Source organism: Vespula pensylvanica, chromosome 2 (assembly GCF_014466175.1).
Source record: "Vespula pensylvanica isolate Volc-1 chromosome 2, ASM1446617v1, whole genome shotgun sequence".
Lineage (NCBI taxonomy): Eukaryota > Metazoa > Arthropoda > Insecta > Hymenoptera > Vespidae > Vespula > Vespula pensylvanica.
Genome location: NC_057686.1, coordinates 8408025 through 8432711, shown reverse-complemented (window position 1 = coordinate 8432711; position 24687 = coordinate 8408025). Strand labels below are relative to the sequence as shown.

At 37.2% G+C, this 24687-nt stretch overlaps 4 protein-coding genes and 1 long non-coding RNA gene across 6 annotated transcripts in view; 1 reads left to right on the top strand and 4 right to left on the bottom strand.

Moving 5' to 3' along the window:
* LOC122637716 (angiotensin-converting enzyme) overlaps nucleotides 1-21690 on the top strand; it is a 31466-nt gene extending 9776 nt beyond the window's left edge. For both annotated transcript variants that reach the window (XM_043830050.1, XM_043830051.1), the window contains exons 10-12: nucleotides 13703-13843; nucleotides 18843-19009; nucleotides 21152-21690. In XM_043830050.1, the coding sequence (XP_043685985.1) occupies nucleotides 13703-13843; nucleotides 18843-19009; nucleotides 21152-21297 (454 nt within the window). In that variant the 3' untranslated portion in view covers nucleotides 21298-21690. The remainder of the gene's footprint in view (nucleotides 1-13702; nucleotides 13844-18842; nucleotides 19010-21151) is intronic.
* Nucleotides 484-3163, bottom strand: LOC122637717 (tetra-peptide repeat homeobox protein 1-like). The gene is made up of 2 exons (XM_043830052.1): nucleotides 2950-3163; nucleotides 484-1797 (listed from the first exon to the last, which is right to left on the bottom strand). The coding sequence occupies exons 1-2, from the start codon at nucleotides 2992-2994 to the stop codon at nucleotides 502-504; spliced, it is 1341 nt and encodes a 446-aa protein (XP_043685987.1). The 5' UTR covers nucleotides 2995-3163; the 3' UTR covers nucleotides 484-501.
* LOC122637718 (proline-rich protein 4-like) lies at nucleotides 3623-5494 on the bottom strand. Its single transcript, XM_043830053.1, has 3 exons — nucleotides 5130-5494; nucleotides 4756-5017; nucleotides 3623-4670 (listed from the first exon to the last, which is right to left on the bottom strand). Exons 1-3 carry the CDS (start codon nucleotides 5139-5141, stop codon nucleotides 3697-3699), a joined length of 1248 nt encoding a protein of 415 aa, XP_043685988.1. The 5' UTR covers nucleotides 5142-5494; the 3' UTR covers nucleotides 3623-3696.
* On the bottom strand, nucleotides 8517-10538 carry LOC122637719 (proline-rich protein 4-like). The gene is made up of 2 exons (XM_043830054.1): nucleotides 10415-10538; nucleotides 8517-10101 (listed from the first exon to the last, which is right to left on the bottom strand). The coding sequence occupies exons 1-2, from the start codon at nucleotides 10424-10426 to the stop codon at nucleotides 8983-8985; spliced, it is 1131 nt and encodes a 376-aa protein (XP_043685989.1). The 5' UTR covers nucleotides 10427-10538; the 3' UTR covers nucleotides 8517-8982.
* LOC122637721 lies at nucleotides 19751-23896 on the bottom strand. The gene is made up of 3 exons (XR_006329291.1): nucleotides 23749-23896; nucleotides 19973-20105; nucleotides 19751-19896 (listed from the first exon to the last, which is right to left on the bottom strand). It is a non-coding gene; the product is annotated as an uncharacterized LOC122637721 (long non-coding RNA).
* Between the last annotated feature and the right edge of the window lie 791 nt (nucleotides 23897-24687).

The window sequence follows — 24687 nt, the reverse complement described above, 5'->3', positions numbered from 1 at the left end:
GTTGTTCGTGATCGCTCATTTATTCTTATCATAAATTTATAAATGTAAACGCATTTTCATTTATCATTAACTTACGATGGTAGAATAATTTTGATATTCCGTAAATGGTTTGAGGAAATGTAGAAAGAAGCTAATTTTATTCAAGTAATTTTCTCATTTATCATAACACGACTTTTTTTTCATGAAGAAACAAGAACAAAATTCGCTTTATTACTTCCTACATGTCGAACTAAATCAAATGTGTAAGAATTACTTACTGGAGAAGGATATATCGCACAAAAAAAGAACTTACACTTTTAACGAAATATTGCATCTTTATTCGATACGAGTATAAAGCGCCAACGGAAAATATACGTGCGTCGTTTCTAACAAAGCACGTTAGTCTTTTCGATCTATCTTAAATCTATTGTAAAAGCATGTAAGAGAATACAAAAATCTACGTAGCTTAACACTAAAAAATAATAAATTATTCGATAAATTCATCAAACTACTTACAATTTATCAACTTTGCATGGATATATTCGAATTATCAGGAGCATCGTTCGTTTTTTTATTATCCGTTGAATTGTTCCTGCTCGCGAAAACTTCTGCAGGATGGTATCCATTTCTTTGCCAACCTAATTTAACTGGCCGCGGTACTTGGACCCAATAAGGGAAAGGTTTTGGGACAGGTACAGGTACGCGTGCTTCATCGTAAACCTTGTAAGGCTTATCCACAGGGACTTTAATCGGTATTGGATATGGTTTGGATACTTCCACGGGTACAGGCTTTTCAACGGTATAGGGTTTAGGTTGTGGTACTTTGATCGGTATTGGTACAGGTCTCTCCACTGGTACAGGATAGGGTGCATTTACCGGAACTTTGATTTTAACGGGATAAGGTTTAGCTATTTCAACGGGGTAAGGTCTTTCAACTTCGACGGGATAGGGTCTGGGTACTGGAACGGGATAGAGTCGATTTACGGTGACCTTGACTGGAACAGCAACCTTTTTTTCGACCTCATAAGGTGTTGGTACTTTTACAGGTACTTTTACTTCATACGGCACGGTCTTGTCTACTGTATACGGCTGTGGCACCGGTACCTTCACCTCCACCGGTATTTTTCTCTCGACGGTATATGGTTGTGGTACCGGCACCTCGACCTTGTACGGCACGGGTCTTTCGACCTTCACCTCGTAAGGCACCTGTTTCTCTACGTGATACGGTTCCGGTATCTCTACGGGCATATTCACGAACACTTTCACGGGATAGGGTACCTTTTTCTCAACGGTATAGGGTTGAAGTACAGGAACCTTCACTTCGTAGGGCACGTGCTTGTAAACTGTAAATGGAATTTTCTTTTCTACCGTCACTGGTACCGGTATCTTCTTTTCTACCGTGATCGTTTTAACTTTTCCATGTTGATGATCGCCTATCCAATCGTTTCCGAAGCTTCTTTTCCAAGGCTCCTGTCTTCCGACCCAGCTACTTCTGGAATAAGTCCAGTCATCAGTGTCAGTTTCTGTATCGGATTCTGTATCTTCGTCGTCTCCTAAATCGGTATATCGAATACCCGAATATTCGTTACTAGCCCTTTCTCGACTTCCACCTTTTCTAATGCTCGAATACGATTCTCGAACTGTTTTCGATTCCGTAGTCGTGTTCCCACTTTCTAATGCTTTCTCTACTGCCCTTTCAGCCGCCCTTTCAGCAGCTTTCTCTACCGCTAGTTCTGCTGCCCTCTCGAGATCTTCTTTTCGACTAGCCGAAGATGTTAGGGCGATTCCAAGACATAAGAAGGCGATCAGAATTTGTTCCTGTATTTTGGAATAGCGTTTCGTTAATTAATTACTGTGAATAAGATAAATGTTTAAAAAATTCATATAGAAATGAATGTACCAAATGACTCATGATGAAATGAATCGAATCGATACTAGAGATCAATGTAAACTGAAACCAAATGGTGTGCTATCGGACTATTATTTATACACCGTGAACCACTTTCCCCGGTTAAACCTGCTGGACCTTTATAGTCCGTATAAGCTCGTGTTCATGACAATTATCCACGCCTAAATGGTCATCATTGTTTTTTCATGGGACTTTAATACTCGCAACGCTACCTCCCAAGCGACGAAGGGTAACGGGTCTTTGAAAGTATTCGAAATTCTCTCTACCAATTTCCTCGAGCAATTAACTAGAAGCATGGATCCAGGAAAGAATTAGCTACGTGCGATAAATTGGTGTTACCGAACTATTAATGGAAAACTGTAATTTTAGATAGGATCGAACAAAATCGTATTACGCGTTTAATGCGTAAGGAAGAGATATATAACATTTGTATACGTCGTTCCTCAATATTTTGTAGTTTTATGACGACTTCTTAAAAGTAATAATAACCCTGGCTAACGATAAAAGTATACGAATACTTTCTATGAGTTGTCGTAAAATGGATCGTACATTTTAGTGAAGAACGTCCGGTTTAAATAAAAATACTATCTATTTTTCTTAACGAATATTATTATCATTTATTTTTCTATTCTCTTTCTAATTTTTTCTTTTGAAAAAAGAAAATATTTTATAAATCATTTCCTCATTGATTCGTTTCACGGCTATCGCACCTTTTGTTCGATGAAATTACAAAACTAGCGCTTTCGCCTTCTGTATAATATTCATTAAGGCATTCTGCAGATTCTCATGTATCAAGTGCAGTGAAACCGAAACCGGTGTAAAAGTTCTATTCGTTATGCCTTTACAAACTCGCGTATAACTTTCTCGCTCGACTAATCCGGTAATATCTCTTAATCGTCTCTGTGTGTCGCGTTACCTCTTTAAGATCTTCTCGACTTTATAAAAAGAGTGAGAAATACGCGTTAAAATGTTGTTCCTTTCTAGAATTAACTAATGATAATAATTACAATGTCTCTTGTAATGAACTTCGATAAAACGCTATTTACTGCTTCCTAGCTTACCGTACTTTCCTTCCGCTTAAATTTGATGTATCTTACTGAAACCATCGAGGTGTATCATAATTAATGATATGATAAACGAACTCTTTGTTTTTAATGCGTTCTGTTAAAAAGAATGATATGCAAGTAATCGTAGGTTCTCGAAACTGATAGATGGAGAAATTTCTCGAAATTAACACCATGCTATGTGAGATTAAAGTAAATGTGACTAGAACTAAAAGTTAGGTTACCGTCTGCAGATAACTAATCCATCATTGCTCTATTTAAAAATGTATATAAAAAATAGAGACTGAAATAAAAAAAAACGATAGGATATTATTTATATAGGATAGGATTCATAAAAAAGAAATTACACAAATTTTTTTATAACTTGTTTATTTAAATTACATAAATAATCTCTTTTCCAACAACCGGTATTAGTCACTACCTAAGGAAACATTAGTGTTTCATAGGGTCCGATAAGATGGCGCCATTTGTGTCTTCTACATCACTAATCCATTAAGCAAGTCAAAGAGCTTATAATTACGATTTTACATTTACAACTAATTAAAAACTTTTCTTTAAGAAGTACTTTCTAGAAACTAACTTTCTACGATCGTACACGATTAACACGATTTTTTATTTACAATAACAAAAATAATTATAAGTTTCAGATAGTCCACGTCATGATATCACAAAGTAGCAATGCCATTTTTTTATGAAAGAAATATAAAAGAGGGAAGTTATATCGCATGAATCATGAAAAATAATTTATGAATATCCTTCTTCGTGAGAATTATAATATTCAGATCTAACTAACTGATGTTCGTTGTCCTCGTCGTGTACTGCTACAGGTACCTCGACTTTAACGGGATAGGGAACAAGCTTAGGAATGGAATAAGGCAAATGCTTAGTCACATGAACTGGGATCGGTCGCTCAACCGGTACTTTCACTGGCACAGCTACTGGCTTTTCCACCGGATAAGGCACCTCCTTTTCGACCGGATAGGGTGCAGGTACCGGCACCTTGACCTTTACCGGTACTGGTTTATCAACCGGTACTGGAATAGGTCTATGAACCTCGACCTTCACCGGAACTGGTACTGGTTTCTCAACTGGATATGGAACTGGTTTATTAACAGGAACCGGATATGGTTTTGGTATTGGTACCGGTATTGGTTTTTCGACTTCAATTTTCACGGGATAACGCACGATTTTTTCAACTGGATAAGGTTGTGGAACATGTATCGGAACCTTTACAGGGATTGGTATTTTCCGTTCAATTGGAAAGGGATCCGGAACCGGAATTTTAACTTCGTAATGAATCTTCTTTTCTACCGGATAGGGTTCTGGTATATAAACTTTAACAGGGACAGGTCGATCAACCGGTACCTTCACCGGATACGGTACCTCCTTTATCACGGGCACCGGTTTCGGAATTTTCACGGGGACCTTTACATAAATCTGTACGGGATAAGGGATTTGTTTCTCTACTGCATAAGGTTGCGATACTGGTATCTTTACCGGATATGGTATGTTTTTTACCACAGGATATCTTATAATCTTCTCGACAGGATACGGTACGGCGATTTTTTTAATGATTGTGATCGTCTTGTGAACGTTTTCATCTAAGTCGTGTCCCAGAAAATGGCTCTCGTGTGAGTTTTCTTCGGGAACGTGTGACTCCAACGAATAACCATTCTCCTCGCTATGATCCTCTTCGTTATGATCGTCGTATTGTTCGGCTAGAGATAAATGATTTGCTTTTCAATAATTTATTACAATTTGAAATTGTGAACATAAATATGGAATAAGACAAAGTTTACATACATGGAAGGGCAATAGAATCCTTGTAATCAAAATTATGTGTCGTAGATTCATTATCTCTGTATTCCGACAATTTCTCCTTCTCCTCCAGATAATTTCGTCTATTCTTGCTTACGAATCTCTGTGGTCGAACGTAAATGACTCTTTGCTCGTACCTTTCAACGGGTACATCTTCGTAGACATAGATCTTTTTCTGGTAATTGGATTGAGCTGGAGTACTCGCAGCAGCAGCTACGAAAAACGCCAGGGCTATCGCTGCGTGGCTCTGTCGAAGAACCAAATTGATAAACGATTGGATTTCTGTCACCTCCGTAAACACCAAAATTTCACAATCGCATTAGGAAATCGTCTTGGCACTTAAATCTCGAAAAACGCACCGTACAACCCATTGAGAAAACTTCTTCAAGGCTTCTTTCCGTCCTTCTCTCGCGTCTCCTTGCTCCTCTTTAGATGTATGTAGCTATCTTAAGCCACGAGAAACAATAAAGTAGATCGTTTCTGCGATCTTCCTACGTTATATACCCATACGTCTTCAACGCTGCCGCTGATCCAGAGGCTGCACATGCACCTTCTTCTTGCTCTTAGTTATCTTGCAAGAGGGGAGTAAAACTACTTTCGCGATTTCAAGCCGTTGTACTCTTGATGGAAGCTGTCAAGAGTGAAACTTAGACTCGGAGATAACAAGCTTGGTCGCTCCAAAGAAAAGCACCGGATCGTGGTGCACGAGAGATACGTAGATGATATATCCTGTTTCTATCGACTACTCTTTTTGGTAGACTCTCTTTTTCAAGAACCTTTGTTTTCTCGACTCGGCGTAGCATAGTCTTAACGATTATCAAACTTGTTTAGAGAATATATCTCTGTGTAGTCGTATCAATGAAATAACTAATAGAAAAATATAACAAAAGTAATGAGAGAGGAATGTAGAGAAAAATATGTTTTTAATACTAATATCAATCCTCTGCTAAGTTTATCTCTAGATATCTCCGTTTTAAATGCACATGTTTCTTTCCAAACCATGGATAATATTTTTCAATATGAAAAAGATCATTTGCATTCCTTCGAACCATTTCACATAGTTTCTCGACAAACAGATAAAAGATAATATCGCCGTTACTATACGTTTCAAATTTTCTTTAGATACGCTGAGCGAATTCTCGTTTCATGCCCGAGCATTTAATGGTGTTATAGACGTAATTAACTGCACGGTACATACACGATCATGATCGTTCACGGCAATTCGATGCCTTCGAATGATAGGAGAACACGCCACGTTGAGAGCATGAAGTATTGACAATTGGCTAGATTCCGCGAGAAGCTTGATTCTCATCATAAGATGAGACTTAATTTTATGAATGGTCAAATTGTATAGTACCATGCGATGCCGTTAAACGCATCTATACTTTCTTAAGATTAAAATATGTAGATAGTATGTTTTCCCCTATCGCATTTTTTTATATATATTGTTTTCTACAAAGTTGAAAAATTGTACACAAATTAAAAATACGACACAGATTAAAATATCTAGATAGTATGTTTTCTCCTATCGCATTTTTTTAAATATATTGTTTTCTACAAACAGAGTTGAAAAATTTTTATTTTTTTAACAAATTAAAAATACGATACAGCAAACTCTAATAATGTCTTCTGCATAAAATAATATTCTAAAATACTTCTCTGTGCTGAGTTATTTACGATAATTATATACAATAATTATTTACTTAAATCTCGTTTCTTTAATTAACCAAAAAATAGAAGAAAGTTTAATCAAAATAGAATGTTATTTTTACATTAAAGAAGCTTCCGTAAAAAAGAAATCGTACGTTTACTTCTCACAAAGAAACTCGGTTCTTCGACCTCACATGTAGGCATGATGTCTCAAAGGTGTAATTTTCTTCACGTTTAATATTATCTCTAACAATGTAAGCCAAGATATCATGATGTACCATATTATCTCGAACTTCACGCATCGTATCTATCTTGTAGTCGATTCTCGACACGTACTAGCCGGATATTTAGCAACCAAGCTAAAGGATCAAGGAATATCATTGTTTTTTCCATTATACAACAAGAAACACAGTGCATGCCACGATGAACACAAATTTGATGTTTAGCTATTTGAGTTGCTTTCATTTTTATCACTATCTTTATATTTTAAGTAATATCTTTTCTGTTCTCTTTCGTGGATATTCGGTTTTTAGGATAAATTTTAGAAATATTTTTTCTTTTCATTAATTTTAATTTATGTAAATATTTGGTTTTTATTTGTTTATTAGCAATTAAATAAGAAAAACAATATTATCAAATCGAGAATTAGCGTCCGTTGAAAAGTAAGAAGCACTTTCTTACCGACGTAAAACGCATTAAGTGATTCTTGTCGTCACCGTGGTAGATCAGTCGGTAAAAGATAACAAACAAAAGATAGATGGAAGTATAATAAAAAATTAACAGTTTCGTTCGATATTTTACACGCTAATTCATTTTCAATGAATCTTTAAATATTTTACTTTTACAAAAATAGACTAGCAAGTAAAAGAGAACAAAAAAGTAACGAAGGAGAAACAGGTAAAAGTAAAAACTGTGTATCATAAATAAATAAAAGGACAAGAGGAAGGAACTAGCCTCTAACGGAAGGATCGTTCGTTTCGTAGCGAAGGGAAGACTTACTTTCTGTCTCGGTGTCGCGTGCGCTAATGGCCGGATTGCATAACACCTCTTCTACGAACAAGTCACTTGTGAATCGAGTGGCAAAGGCAATCAAATCGTCTTGATTCCTCTTGAGCGAAGTGGAGCGAGGACCGATAGACATTTTTCCTTCGATCTTCCTACGTTTTATTAAATGCTCGAGATTGGAATAATAATTACGTATATTTCTACATAAACGCGTTTATTTTACATTAATACATAAAAATTTATATTATACGTCCATGAAACACTTATTTCTTAAGTCCATCGATATTTGTCGTATATACGTTCGAAGTTAACTGAAATTATTACGCTTCCATCGCTTCCGTTATACTTATCTTCATTTTCGGTATGAGATTTATTACACAAGCTCGTAAATTATAGAACTCTTTCCAACGTATCATCTCTATTATTATACCAAGTAAAAAGTGGGTCAGAAAGACGCACCGTCTGCAGTCGATAGTCTCAGTACATTTCTCAGAAGCTGAATAAGGGTGAAGAAAATTATGAGATGCATAAAAATGATGGCTGCACAAAGAGTAAGGAGGTGAGAGGGTAATCGTTTATCGATTTTAAGGGAAACAACTTGGCAGAGGTCATCAAGTGGGTCAGCCATCATGTCTCACTCAATTTCGTGACACCGATAGGACCACTTCTCTCAGCGTATATCTACGTACGAACATATCGATGTGTAAGTCTCCTCGAAAGACGAAAGTTTTCATTGGAAAGCTGCACGTACCGTAAAAGAAGGTAACGTCATCGTGGCCTCTTCTCTGTCTCTCTCTCTCTCTCTCTCTCTCTCTCTCTCTCTCTCTCTCTCTCTCTCTCTCTCTCTCTCTCTTTCTCTCCTTCTCTCTACACACTTTTCGAATGGCTCTCTTTCATCGTGTGGCAACGTAATAATTTCAAGCATTGATCTTACGTAACGTTACGTTCCCCGATAGAAAATATAAAATTTTGTCATCTTGTCAACATATTCATATAAGTTTTGTAATATTTCAATATTCATCGAACCACTTAAAATAAAACGAAAGGAGATACAGGAATATAGTAGGAAGGAAATAATGAGAGAAAATGAATAATTTTCTGTCACAATTATATTATTTTATATAAAAAAAAAAATACATACATTGCTATCTCGGTATAAAAGTAAGATAAGGGAGAGAACGCGTTTCATTAAAAAGCTCGAGCACCTTAACTAATCTTTTTTTCTCCCTCTCTAGCTTGGCACACGTCGCTGTGCCGCGGGCTCCGGATTTTTCTTTATTCTTTATTAATGCGACCGATCTCGAGGACACGATCGAAATCCGATACAAGCTCGTAACGGATCTCACTCATCGAGATATCGGTTCCAGGTACAAGTGCACGTCGATCGAAGTGCAGCACAACGACGATGACGACGATGACGACGCCAACGACATACCTATCATATACGTAATATACTACGAGAACTGTTGGATATCAGGTTGATTCCTCGTCGTTGTCGTCGTCGATCGTCCTCGACCTAGAAGCCACTAACGATGAGGGAGCTACGCTGTTGATCGATTAATGATGACCATAGTGATATCCATCGCTTCCACCCTCGTAACCACCATAACCATTCTCGTAACCACCATGATGGACTGGTACAGCTACCGGTACCTTTACAGGAACCGGTACTGGTCTCTCAACTGGGTATGGTACCGGTTTTTCGACATGTACGGGGTACGGTCTGTCGACTGGTACCTTGACCGCATATGGTACAGGCTTCTCCACCGGATATGGTACTGGCTTTTCTACCGGATAGGGTTGAGGTACAGGTACTTTCACTGGAACGGCTACGGGCTTCTCAACGGTCACTGGGTAGGGCCTATCGACAGGTACTTTTACGGGGTAGGGCACTGGTTTCTCAACTGGATAAGGTACAGGCTTCTCAATGTGAACTGGATAAGGTTTGGGGACTGGGACGTGGACCGGACGATCGACAGGTACCTTCACTGGATAGGGTACGAGTTTTTCGACCGGGTAGGGTGCTGGTACATGGACAGGAACCTTGACTGGATAAGGAACGGGCTTCTCAACGGGGTAGGGCTGTGGTACTGGGACCTTTACAGGAACATGCACTTGCTTTTCTACCGGGTAGGGTTGCGGAACCAAGACCTTGACGGGGTAGGGTCTATCTACGGGAACGTGTACCGGGTAGGGAACCTTCTTCTCGACAGGGTAAGGCTGCGGCACGTGGACCGGGACCTTGACGAGAACTTTCACTGGATAAGGCACGTGCTTCTCTACCGGATAGGGTTGTGGTACTGGAACCTTTACAGGGACCGGTACTGGCTTCTCCACCGGATAAGGGACGTGCTTCTCTACGGGATATGGCACGGCTACATTTTTAACTACGGTCACGGTCTTAACATGCTCGTGCCCGTATCCGCCACCGTACCCTCCGCTATATCCGCCATCGTACCCTCCGCTGTATCCGCCACCATATCCATGGCTCAATTCCACACCACCATGTCCAGCCGATCCAACATCGTATCCACCATCGTAGCCATAGCCGTATCCAAGACCAAGAAGGCCGCGCTTCTCCTGTTTCTTCGATGCTACGCTCTTGTCTTCCGCCGCTTTTCCGGCTTCCTCGGCCCAAACGACCGAGGATATGAGAGCGACTACCGCTAAATAGATCTAAAAAATATGGACAAATTCGGTTATGTTCGAATCTTCTCGATCGGTGTTTCCGAAAATACCGAGATTTACAATCGTTTCCAGAACGGATGATTGATCGAATGATCGAGACAATTGACAAACAAATTAACGATAAATAACGAATTAGCTTTATCTCGCGAATTATTTTAATCCACCAAATCGATCGTCACTTTCCCGAATGTTTCCGATATTTTCTGAATTAACTTTTGCTTGTTCTTTTCACTGACGCGTTATATTCGGTCTATGCTCTCGCGTTTCTCGAAGGACCGCTTCTCGGATAATCTCGACGTACCAGGATTCTCATTTTGGCTCTCACGATGTTCTGGGTGCGTCCAGGAGTGAACTGGATGCTGATTGCCGTTGGTTCGGGGCCTTATATACACGGCACACTTTCGCCTTCGCAATACGGACCCCGGGCCCAAGAGCACGCCATATACCCCCCACGTTACACCTCTTTGTTCGCTTCGAACGACGACGGTCCCACCACTCCCCTTTGGAACAGACTCGAACGAGGAAACGAGCGAGAGAGTGAGAGCGAGAGAGATAGGGATTGGTCCCCCACACACACACCCGCTCTCTCTTTCTCTTTTAGATTTCGTTCTCTTCGTCATCGTCATCGTCGTTGTCGTCGTGGTCGTCAATATTTTTTTTTCTATATTTCGATCTATTAAAAAAAAGTGACGGAAAGAAAGAAGAAGGGAGCATTCTTTCGTTTCGATCGGTATTACACTCGTCCAACAAGAAACGTTCATCTCGCGCCTCTCTCTTTCTATCGATCGATCTCAGAATTTTCTTCCCTCTTCGTATAAATCGTAGAGCTGTAGTCATCGCACATAAATAGAATCAATGGATCTCGTTACGTGGATATGGTAATTCTTGAGCAATAATACAAGTTCCAGTAAAAGACACTTTCCAGAGGGAAGGAGGTATACATTTGACGATAACAATCAAAAAATTGAAAGCTTTGCACAGATGTCTTTGATCTCACCGATTCGTAGTAAGTACGACGTGTTTGGTTCAAAGAATGTTTTACGAAAAAAAGCGAAAGTCCAGGCTCTGTTGTCAACGTGACTTTTTCCTCTACTTCCTTCCTTCGATCATTCTTTCTTTCCTTCGTTTACTCGCTACAAAAGTATTCGATAATTCGAGCTAACTGTCATATCTTTAAGCAGATGAAATCTTCCCACCTTATCCGTTGAATCTGAAAGAAAATTTTCAAGAAGATTGAAGTAATTATCAAAAGCAATTAAACGTCCAAAGGTTGCAAACATTCGATTTTCTTTTGTAAAACTAGTCTAGAGTTAAGTTAATGATATGTAAGTAGCATTAGCAATAACCTAAGGAGCAGTTGTACTAACAAAATGTTCAAAGAGAACTTTATTTTTCTCTTAGCTCTCGATCGCATGAAACGAGTCCAACGATCGGCACGAATCGACTCCCACGTCATCAACCATCCTCTCCCTTTCTCTGTCACGGTTTCGTTTTCGTTTCTTCCTTCGTCTAACTCAGACCGCAGATACATAGATACATATATCTACGTATTTCTAGACAGAAGCACGATCCGTTTTCCTATCGTACGCGCTATAGTTACGGCACGTTACGTACCCCGGGACAAGCTCACCTACAATTTATCTCTCTACGATCGCAACTCTACACAAACCATTACTCCCTTTCGTGGGACACGCGGATCGACAAGGCGAGCCTCGCGATCCCCATTTTATTCTCTACCGTGCGAGATATGCTTTTATTTCTTTCTTATATGAGAACGAGAGTTATGAATAAGTCGTATTCGAAAAGGTTCGAGGAAAATTTTTTCTTTATCAGAATTTACCGATATTCTATGATCGCCCCTTTTACGATTACACTACGTAATTACGTAGCAACTATTACTCTATTTGTAGATACTTGTGTATATATGCATGCAAAAAACTTATTGGACGATCCAATCCTTTCGCCGTAGAAACTTTAATATGATTAACAGAAGAACCGGAACGGTCCTACTAATTCTTGCATTCCCATTTACCATTTCATTTCAGCACATTATTTTCCTGTTTAGACGTTCTTCCTTTTCTATTGCAAATTTGCCAGCCACGTTAAACGACTTCCGCGTTTAGAATCGTACAACTGGCAAAATTCTCGAACTTTACGCAACCGACTTTCGCAATGTTTACAAGGCGTAAAAAGCAACGATGTAAAATATATATATAACATGTAAAAAATATCAATATAACTCGAGAAGCATCCTCCTTAGAGCTGGCAAGCACGCATTTATTTGAAATCGTGAGATCGCTTGAGCACGAAAGAACGTAGACGAATCATCGACGATCCAATAATTTTTCTAGTCGATTTCCAACCGTGAATGGAGCTGGATCATCGATGTAAATGGATGAATCACTGTTCGCCATTCACGACGAAGATCTCGAACTCATTGATGCATGTAAACTCAATCTAATAGTAAGACAAACGAGACAGCTATATTTTCTTTCCCTCGAGGAAATCAAGATCAAATCAAATTCACCGTTTTTACAATACCTCGAGTGCACTCGCCTACATTCTCTTGAGCATGAGCACGTTCGCGAAAGGTCAATCGATAAAAGTTCGAACGATTCTTGATTCTTTTAAATGACATATTTTCGCTCCCTCGGCTTCTTTTTTCGATATTATTTGCTATCGTGTATAATTCAAAATGAAAACATGGCCGTATCATTTCAAAGTTCGCGAAAAAGCGCAAATTATTTATTTTTTTTACATGAAAAAGTAATAATGTTGTATGTAAATACAAAAAAAAAAAGAAAACAATAACTAGATTTTAATTTTTTCCAATCAGAACTCAAAATCTTGATTAACAACTTCTATATCTTAATTCTCAAAGAAAGTAAAAGTCAATGAGATTGTGAGCTTGCTCGTTGTCGAAAATTTAGATGCACCGTATGTTAAAGAGGAGGGAAAATAAAGAGAGAAAAAGAAAAAATTAAAATCAGTCGCAGCATATTCGAGCAATAAAATGATCGCTTGCCCATGTAAAATCATGCCTTAACTGTGGAAAGTAGAAACGACATTCGCGATTTCGATCTACCATCATCGCCATTACGTAAAGGTCGCTGCCGATGAGGAATCTCGGTGAAACGCTGATGTCTTCGCGTGCTCGTATTCAGGATGACCCGATCTCACAACACATGTATATAGACACATATAGACACTCTCTTTCTCTCTTGCTATCGTAGAGTCAATCTATTAGAGGAAGATAAGTATCGACGATGGCATCGAATTACTCGACGAAAAGAGACCGAGAACAGAGTGGCCCTGACCTTGGAAACCGTTTTTCAAGGCCCACGAAAACGTTTCAAGCTAGACCATTGGGTCTTAGAATTCATTGACAATTATTGTTTTTATTAAAAACTTCATTATTGCAAAAGTTTTAAAATTGTTTATACATTAAATTTGCAAAAAATAATAATAACATATCTATATTTATGTAATCTCATGCTCTTCGTAAGCGATAATATATTTTCATTCGAAAGTGTTATACTCAAATTGCTTTTTTGTATCCTTCGATACATCGTTTTGTTTATGTTTACAGAAATTTCGTGGCTGGAATCCTTCAGTTCCAAATTTACCGTGCTCTATGTCAAGCTGCGGGTCAAAGATTCCCCGAAGATCCACGAAGACCACTGCATAAGTGTGATTTTTATAGGAGTCCCGAAGCTGGAAGACTTCTCGGGTAAGTACGGTTTCATATTCATATTATACGAATAATATAAAAATTCTGATGAAATTGAGAAACGAAATAAGTGGTGAATATTCGCGTGAAAGTACGAAACGAGAAAGATGCCAGACCCGCTTATAAATTAAGAAGACTCGGTTCTGCTTTCTATTTTTTTTTTTTTCATTTTTTGAAATATGTTTAAAAAATACATTTTAGATATAGGACAAAATTCTATTACGGTTTCATTCTCAGACATTTGTTTGAAACATCACCTAACATATTCACAAAACTTTTTCTTTATGTAATCGAAGTTCTCAGACAAAGCACTATATTATTTATTCCTGTGGAACCGGCAAATTTACATCGAATATTTCCGTACGATGAAGCAATGTTCTTGTTATTATGTGTCTCGATCCCGCGTCGATAAAATTATCTAACGCATTCGTGTAACTCTCCGAGCGGACGAACGAAGAAGAAAGAATATGAATCGTGACAAACAAGACAATGGGCGAAGCGAGAGAAGGGAAACCGGAGAAAGAAACGGTTCAATGATACCGTCTCTTCCATCCCCAACGTCCATTACTTGGAAACTTCGAACCTTCACTGGTTCCTTCTAAGATAGTGGAAAGCGATAAATCGCGGGAACCGCTCGGATTGAGCGCATTTCAGTACGAGGAAAACGAACATTCTCATTTACACGCTCTGCTGCCGTACGCGATCGTGTGACTGTAAATAAAAAAATTAAAAAGGCAGAAAGAAAATAGAAAAAGTCGTTAGACCGAATACCGCTATTTATCGTCAAATCAAAAAATAAATAAAATCAAGATATCTATCACCGATACACTTTCTAACTCTGGTACATTTATTATATAATCAAAATGTTGATATATAATTATTTTTGTAAATTAGATCGTGAATTTCGGTAGAATATTTTTTAAATAATTCATCTCTTCAGACAACACGTATCTAAATATCCATGGCATGATCATCTCATTTCCATAAATATTTCTCATCCTCGTTGATCTATTATCCTACCGTAAATCGATTTTTAAAATGTCAGCTATCTGTGAATCTTGCTTGCCTTAATTAGCTAAAGCCACGAAATTATTGGCAGAATCTAGTTTAGCCAACCGTTTTAGCCCGGTCTTGACATTTCAGTTTCATTAAGATTCAAGGTTAAAATTCATTGGATACGACAAACCAGCATTTTGTCCATAAAGAATTTTCTTATTTGATCATAAACAAACATTCCATCCCCCTGATGACATTTCTTTTGCACATTATTACATATAAAACTAAATCGAACAGCATTCTTTCGATATGACATAAATGAAAAAGACGATTTTTCGAAACGCTTTTAAAATTCGTAAGATTCATAATTTATAAAAGAATAAAAACTCACTGCTATTCGCTTTAGAGCGAATCTGCGCGATTAATTGATATAAAGTATTAATCATAGGAAATTACGAAATACTTTGAAGAGTAATGTTCTTTTTCCTAATTATTATACATATAGGTAAATGTATACAATTTCTACAAATAACGGGAAGTGAATCAGCCAAGGTTACAGATTGAAAAGTACATAGTGTAAGTATAATCCAATCTATCGAAGAGTCACAATAATCACCGTCAGATCGATCATCGATCAGATCGCCTACTTCGTCGGCAATCTCCGGTATTCGATGTCTATCTGGGTCACCGAAAGGAAAACCTTTATTTCATTTCGCAATTTCGCTGCGGATAGCCAGCAACCCTCGTCCTTCAACTTTTGTCACAACGACGAAGCTATCGAAATGATGGACCGTAGTCCCATCATAACATTTTCTATAGGTGATCTTGTTACATAGCGATATCTTGTACAACGTGGATAAATCAAAGAACGAAATGAAATCGAAGTAATAATATACGAAGAAAGACGTGAAAGTTGCACCGAAAATATATATAGCAATCGTTCTGTTAAGTAAGTAAATAATTATAATCATTTATTTATACGATTCATTCTCAACGATAAATCAAAATTGTCATGAAAAGAATATATCTGTTCTTTTTGGAGAAAAAACAAAGACAGATATAAATCAATCGATCATCGATTTAAAAAAAAAATAGAATAAAGAATAAAGTAAGTGAAATTTGAAAAAAGCTAGATATAGAGAGACGAATCGATCGAATGCCTATATATACTTGTTCCAAAGCATCGCCTTAACTTTCCGTGATCGAAAAACGATCTAGAACTCTCGTCTTACGCGGGATGCAGCTAACGAAATTACGAAAATAACTCTCGAAGGATCGTCAAAGGAAAAAGAAGAAAAAAGAAGAAAAAAGCTCTATGTGTCGCCATATGTGTAAAACGATCCATGCAAAAGACGAAGAAACTCGAGACATTCGAAAAGAGCGAGAAGGAAAGAGGAAGAGAGAGAGATAGAGAGAGAGAGAGAGAGAGAGAGAGAGAGAGAGAGAGAGAGAGAGAGAGAGAGAGAGAGAGAGAGAGAGAGAGTAGAATGTAAGTGGTTTGTTACAGGTTACACTTCCGTTTTCACTGCGTAAGTAACAGCATGCGCACGAACGCACACGATTTTGTTTCGAGCTACCTCGAGTGGAACGATAAACTCCTCGATACATTGAACGTAATTGTCTTATTTTTTAATTAAACGTTTGTTATCTTCTAATAGGGATCATATGATATTAATATTATATATATGCGAATTCATAAATGTATTTAAAATATATGAATACCAAGAGAAAGAATTAGGTTATAGAATTGTATTAAATCTTGGAAGGAGCTCTTTTGAATTGCAAAAAATATTACAAATCGGTAGAAGCTTTCTCGATGGTAACGGAATGAAAAGATTCGTTCGTAAGATCGATGCTAACAGCACAACGCGACGTAGTAAACACGCATAACGAGCCATGCTCTCAGCATCCCGCATTACGAAATCCTTGCGACGGTAGGAAAGTGTCTGATTTCGCTAGAACATGCGCGCGTGAGCACGAGCGCGAGGCACGAGCGTACTCCTCGTCGAGTACCGGAAATTATGAGATCGACATAAATTAGTTTCACGAAAGAGAGGGGAACCTTCCCGACATACCGAATTCCTTTTTACCAATCGAACAGTTTCCCACGAAGAAAGTTGCCTGTTTTCTTTTTCTTCGTTCCACGCAAGAACCGGAAGTTACTTGAGAAGGCATGGACGAATTTATTTTTTTTTTCCTTTTTTGTTTGTTTTCAATATTTTAAATCGAATCTTATGGTACGTCGTTTTAAAAAGAAATTAAAATTGATAAGGGAGTTTTGTATTATTGTCATTTTCTTTACTTTCCAAAAAAGTTTAGAATTCTCCTCTCTAAATAACAAAAAAAGATTTCTTACATAATATCGATTTTTTTATCGTTGTTTTATGTAACCGTATATTTCACTTTAAAAGAAAAAAAAATGATAGATCGTAAAAGCTCGAGGAAACATCGATATTAACACTTTTAATGTTTCTCATTTGTTCAATAATACTCAAGAGCAAACATCAAAAAGCATAGAAATTAGAAATGTTTGTTATTTCGTAGCTCGTTACCGAACGAAATTACACTTTTCGCGGCTTCTTAAAAAGCGTCTTTATCGAGTAAAATTGCACCATTCTCTCGGCAGCGCACTGTGCAACGATTTCAAACGTTTCAAACTACGTTCGAATGACTCTATTCGAATGACTTCGAACGACGTTTCTACGTAAAAGAAAATGCTCGCTTAATAGAAACAGGAGATATGAATCGACAAATTTCTAATTATTTCATTTCGATACGAATAGGAAATTTTTTTATTATATCTTTTAATCAAATACTCGAAAATAGGCTACGATATTCAGCAAAACATTTCGAGGTCGTGCAAAGACAGAATTATTAACGAGGTAGACGTCGACGTGAGGGAAATTCCAAGGAAATTCCAAGGAAAGCAAGTTTATATTACACGAGGGCGTGCACACGCTGCTGACAGCAACGGAATCAGACGTCGCATCGTAACAGAAAACGACTCCCTCGTTGAATCGGTCCAGTAGTATCGTAATTCATCGCTTTTACTCCTCGAAGTAGTCGAGTATTATCAAATAAAATTGAACAAAGAGACGTTCATTTTTCCAAGTTTTTTTATATTCGATTCAACTGCGATACGTCGTGTCCGTGTTTCGCATCATCGCACTTCTTTAGACGAATATAAGCGACAAACATCGGCAATTTTGAAAGAAGATATTTCCATGAATGAAGTTATAATAAAGAAAAGAGTACGATTGAATAATATAATATATACGTTATAAAAAAAAAATGGATAGAAAGATTTCCATTTAAAAGTAATCGTATAATTTGTTTATTAGCTTGTCGATTACAAAGGTATCACGAATAAAGAAAGAAACCACCTCAAGGGATTAATTTAACAACAAAAATTGTTTTATTAAAGCATAGAATTCGCACGAACCTAATTGGGTATGCACGATTCTCAACGACCATACGGCTCGAAGCGAGTGATTCGAAACGAAAGGCGCAATGAAACACGCTCACTCGTTGCTCATTCGTTATATATTATACATACATATATAAACCTCTGATGATTTTCCTTATAAAATTACGCATTGTTGCGTCGCACGGCTAGGTAAGTAGGTGTAACTCGATCCAATTACTCACGGGTGGGCCTAATTATACAGTGTGTGCGAACAACGCCTTTCTTACTTTTTTTCGATAAGAAGCTAACCGAGTACGCATATAGACGCTTCTTTATCTTGAGAAACGGCTCGAGTTTTATAGCGATATAGAGGTACCATTAAAATATCGAATGTGGAAAGTTTCGATTAATTACAAACAATATAAAAACTATTTAAAATGTATGTAATTAATGTTCTCTCCGAATATAAGAAAAAATTTCGTCGATATGTCTAAATATACTCATGTATGTATGTGATATAAAAGATATGCATTTTAGAAAATATAAATCGATATAATCGATCGAGAATTTCTAAAGAAATAAATTCGTTTATTACAGAAACTTGATGGAAAAGGGTTCGTCGATGCCATGGCAAGAAACACTCGAACAAGCGATCGGAGAATACAGATTGGACGGATCCGCTTTAAGAGAATATTTCAGACCACTCGAAGACTGGTTGAGAACAGAGAATCTGAGGTCCGGTGAGGTTGTTGGTTGGTCTTACGGTAAGAAAATTTTCCTAAAAAAAATTATTTCGCGTAATTAAAACTAATCCAATATTTTTCCTAATCTTTTTTATTTTTTATTTTGTTTACAAACCATATTTCCTTTAACTATTACACGTAAAGTGTACAAATCTAATCCTCGTGACGTGTCTGCCACTACCAGTGACTTGTTACAAATTATGCAATATCCTACCGTAACAGATTGAAGGTTGCGATTCCCACGTACTACTTACCGGCTAACGCTACAAATACTCCTTCTTGTGACGACACACACGACTAAATTATGATACGCTACCGTACCGTTGAAATTATTAGAATTAACGGGCTAGTGTACCTTTCTCATCTTATGCGATCACTCGTTCACCAAATTCGAACTTGAGTAACTAGCACTATCCGTCAAATTTTTAACGTGGAACGTTGCACGAGTTTCGAAAATGATCAATATTCTATAATTTTAAGAAAGAAACTTTTGAAATTTATTCGTGCCAGGGATCAAAAAAAGAAAAAAAAAAAACACGAAACAGATCGATTTTATTTCCGCATAAACATAGAAACGCGAGCTCGGTCACCGATCTAGATAGCAGATCGTAAAGTTCTGGAACCCGTGGGATTGAAGAATTACGAAATCGGAGTAGTCTCTGGTAGTAGAAGAGTGTGAGAAGGAAAGAAGGTGTGATAGTGATGGAGATGGAGCAAAAGAGAGAGAGAAAGAAAGAGAGAGAGAGGGAGGGAGAGAGAGATAAAGAGAGAAAAGGAGGGAAACCACAGTCGTGAGACACGTTCGACGATTCCACTCTCGTTTCCATCGCACGTTGCACCTTAAAAACCCATAACCATCCATGCAATTCAGTCAGTGACGCACCTCGGACGTTCTTGCATGTATGTATCTGCAACAAAACGAATGAGTGAATGGCGGGAGAACTCTTGCGGACGCGCGCGCGCACCTCTTCCGTATTTTCTTACGTGAGCCAACGTCAAAATTGCGTTCACTCTCGATTCTAACGGAGCTTCTGAGCTCCTCCTCGACTTGGAATGCTAAGCGTAGATTTTCCTTTCTCCTTTTCCCTTCTACGTAGATCTGTGATCGTCCATACAGCTGTACGGAACAAGAACATTCGTATATATTGATATTTAATTCTACAAATTTCTCATTCCAAAAGAGTAAATCGATAAAATTGTTTTAAAGGAAAGCTTTTAAATTTAATTTTGTAGTCATAGATGCTAGGAATGGTAAACCGAATACCGTGTAGTAGCCTTTATTCGCGGTTATCATACTATACACACAACACACTATTTACTCTGCCATAAATATTACTCTCCTAGAAGTTAAGTATTTTCTAATGGTAATTCCGATAGAAGTAGCGACAATTTATATTCACGGAAACTGGACCAAGGATGGAGCTAAAGATATCACAAATAATTAACGCGTTACGGAGTGTTCTTATTCGGTATGTATAGAAATAAACGTATATCAAGTATTTTCAATATATACGAAGAGAATATAAACTCACTGAAATCGAATGTCGAAAGAAAAATGAAAAGACCGTCTCCTCATAAGCGATTCCGATGGAAAGTACAGATGCGTACGTGACTCGTATCGATCGACTTCGCGAAGAACCCTTTTGATTCTTTTACCTCGTGAATTTTACTTGGAAAGTTTCTTCAAACGAATACGTTGTGTAAATCGGTAACATCGAAGTAGGCCGAGAAGCGAGTACCACTCGACTCTTTATCCCGCGACTTCTATCGTTTCCCCTCGACTTTTTCTTTATCTAGATTGCACGAATTCCAAAGTTTCGTAGAGCCTCCCATTCGGCCCTCAAGCCGAACATTATCTGAATCTATGAACCAACAAGACTGGTATGTAGATTAGAGTATTCGATATTATAAATATTTATTTAATCCCTATTTAAGAAAAATCAACGTATCCAATATTGCTATAAGTAACTATGATCTAATAGATATTCGAATAGATATTTCGATCTTTATAACTGATCAATTTACTGAACTACGAAATTACGAGCAATTTTAGAGATCGGAGATCTTTTTGAAACAATCCTGATCCTATAGATTAACAACCGTCTAAATCGATCGCGCGAACAAAAACTCCTAAAGATTTATGTTTTTCATTTATTGTTTCAGATGGCGATTACTGCAAACGTAGTATAGAAACAGCCGGACTACAAGTTTACGGAAGTGGCTATTACAACTCTGCATTTTCAATGTTCGAAACGTCTCGGATACTCGGAACAACGATCATTCTTTTAATTGCGATATTCCTCAATTAAAAGAAATCGACGAATTCTACAAACATGTGAACTACGAACATTACAAAAAATGGATAAGTATATGCCTAAGAACTATAAAGTGAGAAAAAAGAAGTTGAAATCAAAAGATTCGTTCAAAGGGTCCAGTGTAAAAGAAATGTTAATTTCGTTGATCATTAAGTTTAATATTTCTTTAACGAATACTCGATGGAAAGAAATAGAAATACTTAATTCTTTGATATAACGTATGTGAACTTATGTATGTTTGTGTGTATCACGCGAGGATATAAGTCTTACAAATTGCGTTCCACGCTCATCCGTAATCAATGTCTGTAATCATTTGTAATCAGCACTTTTCATTATCTTGATTTAAGTGTTGATAAAACATGAATAAAGTTATCGACTTTCTCATAATTATTATATTAATAATTTCATTCGATTCGCAATTACGTGAATCTATACGAGTCTCATTTGTTTACAATTTTAACAATATACAATCAAGTTATTCTTACATCGATCATTACATCGGAAAAGCAGTTACGAATCCGCTGATAGAAATCGTTGCAAGAAAATCATACAGGAACCTGTTATCTGATCTCGTCAGTATAAAATTCGCGCTCGTGCTTTTTGTCATTCGCTCGAATGACTTTTTTCCTCGCAATTACATGCGTTTAAAATCCAACTACTTTCTCAAAGAGGGATGGAAGAGAATGAGAAAAGAAAGAGAGAGACGCAGAGAGACCATAGCTGCTTTCATGCGGTGAAATGCAATTGTAGCGAGGAAGAGATGTCCAGAAAGTGGTTCGCCCAGTTTCGTAATTTAAAGACGCGGAAACGACGAGCATCCCGGGAATGTCGAAAAAGTAGCCAAGGAAAGTCGGAGATACGTGTGTTTTCATAAAGTTGAGTAAACACGACGATTCAAAGTGACCCGTTACAGTCCATAAGTGATTCGAAATTTTCTTCAACTACTTATTTTGAAATGATGAACAGATACGAATCATGATCGATTATATTGTCGAGAAAGTTTTGTTGAAAAGTATGTCACATCGATGCGTTAAAATAATACAATTAACTAAATGATGTTTCGTCATCGTGTTTAATGACTGAATCAATTCCACGTACGGTCTTGGTCATACACTTACGTAATATGTTAGTGTTCTTAGATCAAACGTGTTGGATGACTGCTCGACTGATTGAACGTTCGTGATAAATGAGAACTCCGTTCTATTTTTCGAGTGATTGGCGTCAGAGCAGAACAAGCCAATTCTCTTTTAATAACCATAGTTGTCTACTAGATTTCCTCTTATTCGCAGTTTCGATTTTACTGATACGCGTGAAACATATTATCGGGTGTCTGATTAAATCGCCCAATCGATTCATTATTAAGAAACGAATATAAAAAGAAATTTGAAAAAGATTACAATAAAATAATCATAAAATCGTAATTATTTATTTATTCAAAATTAGCTTATCAATATCGTTAAATCGTATATACTCTTAATGTCATTTCCAAATTATATAAAATTAATATTAAAAATAAGCTACAAGATATACGAATATATGTAAATGAAATATGTACAAATGAAAATAAAGAAGGTACCGAAGTACTTAAGGTTCCTTCGAGCGTAATAAAAAGGAAGGGTGACATCAAATAGAAAGGAAGAGTTTTGCGACCTGGCCCAAAACTGGTTCGTCCACTTGCGTAATCGGAAGACCGGGAAGTCGATCCTTTCCGCGAAACGTCTGCAACGCGCACAATGAACCGACTGGTCAGCCAGCAGCCAGCCACTTTCACCATTCACGAATACACGCGAGGAACATCGACGTTAGTGCGTCGTTCGAAACCGATGCTGACTTTTTTCTGTTTTTTTTCTTTTTTCTTTTTTTTTTTATCTCTTTAAGAAATAATCGAAACTACCAAAGCAGTAAGAAATAAGTCAATTCCATTTATTTCGAACCGAATAATAATCGTTCTTTGATTTCAACAGGGATATGCATGCATTCTTACGATCGACCGCGAAAGTTATTTTCAAGAGAAAAGAAAGTAACGGGAAACCAAGGCGTCTTCGTCGATTGCGCAACAACGAAACGAGATTAAGGCAGACGTACTGTCGATTTCGAACTTGATATGGTTCATTTTTAACGTCGATCATTTTATTTGATTTCAATGAATAATCAACAATTGATTATAAAATTATTGAAAGAAATGTTCGATCAAAGAAATCCACTTTATATATTTTCGCGTAAACGATTAAAAAATATAATAAGAGATGGAGCGTTCTAATCGCATTTTTGCGAAACGTGAATCTTCATCGATCATTAGAGCGTATCCATTAAATGCACGCTCATTTCATGAAACTAGTGCTCCATGAGTCTAAGATATCAAAGATATATCCACCAAGTAATATCAGTTATTAGAAACGTAATGAGGCTAATTACGATGGCTCGTTACAATGAAACAATGCTCACCTTGCGTAATATCACACAGCTCTCGGCGTTGTTTAACCAATGTCACTGTCTCCAATCGAGTCCACGCGCGAGCAACTTTCTCGGCTCCTGTCTCCGCTTCTTCTGTCTCCCCATAGAAAAATAAAATTTTTTAAGAAACAATATAATCAATCCGGCCGCCTTTTTATTGTGAAAATGTCACTCGTATTTTTCTTGAAATATTTCATTAACGTGATAAATGACATACAAATTATCGTTTCAAATAAACTGCTATATTTGATGCAAGCTTATTTATTAGCTTGTTTGAATAAAATTGAGCGATATGATTTTCCAAAAATGTTAAAAGTCGTCTTATTAATATCGTTCGAACGATTTAAACCGAACGCTTGAATTCAGCTTTTATGACGTCGTTTGGATAGTGGTCGTTGAAATTCTCGTCGAAAAGTCAAGGCCGAAAGAAGAGTAGAATTCTTGTGTTCCGTTCGAAATTGTTTTTTTAATTTCATTTATTGAGTTAATAAATTTGTCGGAGACTCGCCTAACGAAAACAAAATTTCTCGATTCATTGCCCATATGGTAAAAGAATATAATTAATTTCTTATTAATAGTCAATAACTTTGTATTTATACTTTAGACCATTATCGAAGACAAGTAAAATCAATCGTACTGCCGTTTCTAACGATTCGTCTTTACGATCTCACACGTTATCTTTTTTAATAGTCAAATGAGATGAGAAGACAGATAGATCTATACGTACATCTATAGACGGAAACTTTTTTTGAATCCCGCTTTCTATTTTTTTAATTCTTCCAAATCGTGTATAGACCACGCAATCCGCCTAGGCGTTAATTAAACGATCTCAGAACGACCATATCGAATGATCTCTAATCGACGCAATCGTTATGCAAGAGCTACCTTTCAACCATGTATTTTCTATTTTACATGTTGATTTTTGTCAAC

Bases quoted from the DNA above. Each gene is read 5' to 3' on its own strand.
- LOC122637717 (XM_043830052.1), bottom strand. From the start codon at position 2,994: ATGGTTTCAGTAAGATACATCAAATTTAAGCGGAAGGAAAGTACG. The intron at 1,798-2,949 runs GTAAGCTAGGAA...TCCAAAATACAG, and splicing joins TTAAGCGGAAGGAAAGTACG to GAACAAATTCTGATCGCCTT.
- LOC122637718 (XM_043830053.1), bottom strand. The intron at 4,671-4,755 runs GTATGTAAACTT...ATTTATCTCTAG, and splicing joins GGATTCTATTGCCCTTCCAT to CCGAACAATACGACGATCAT.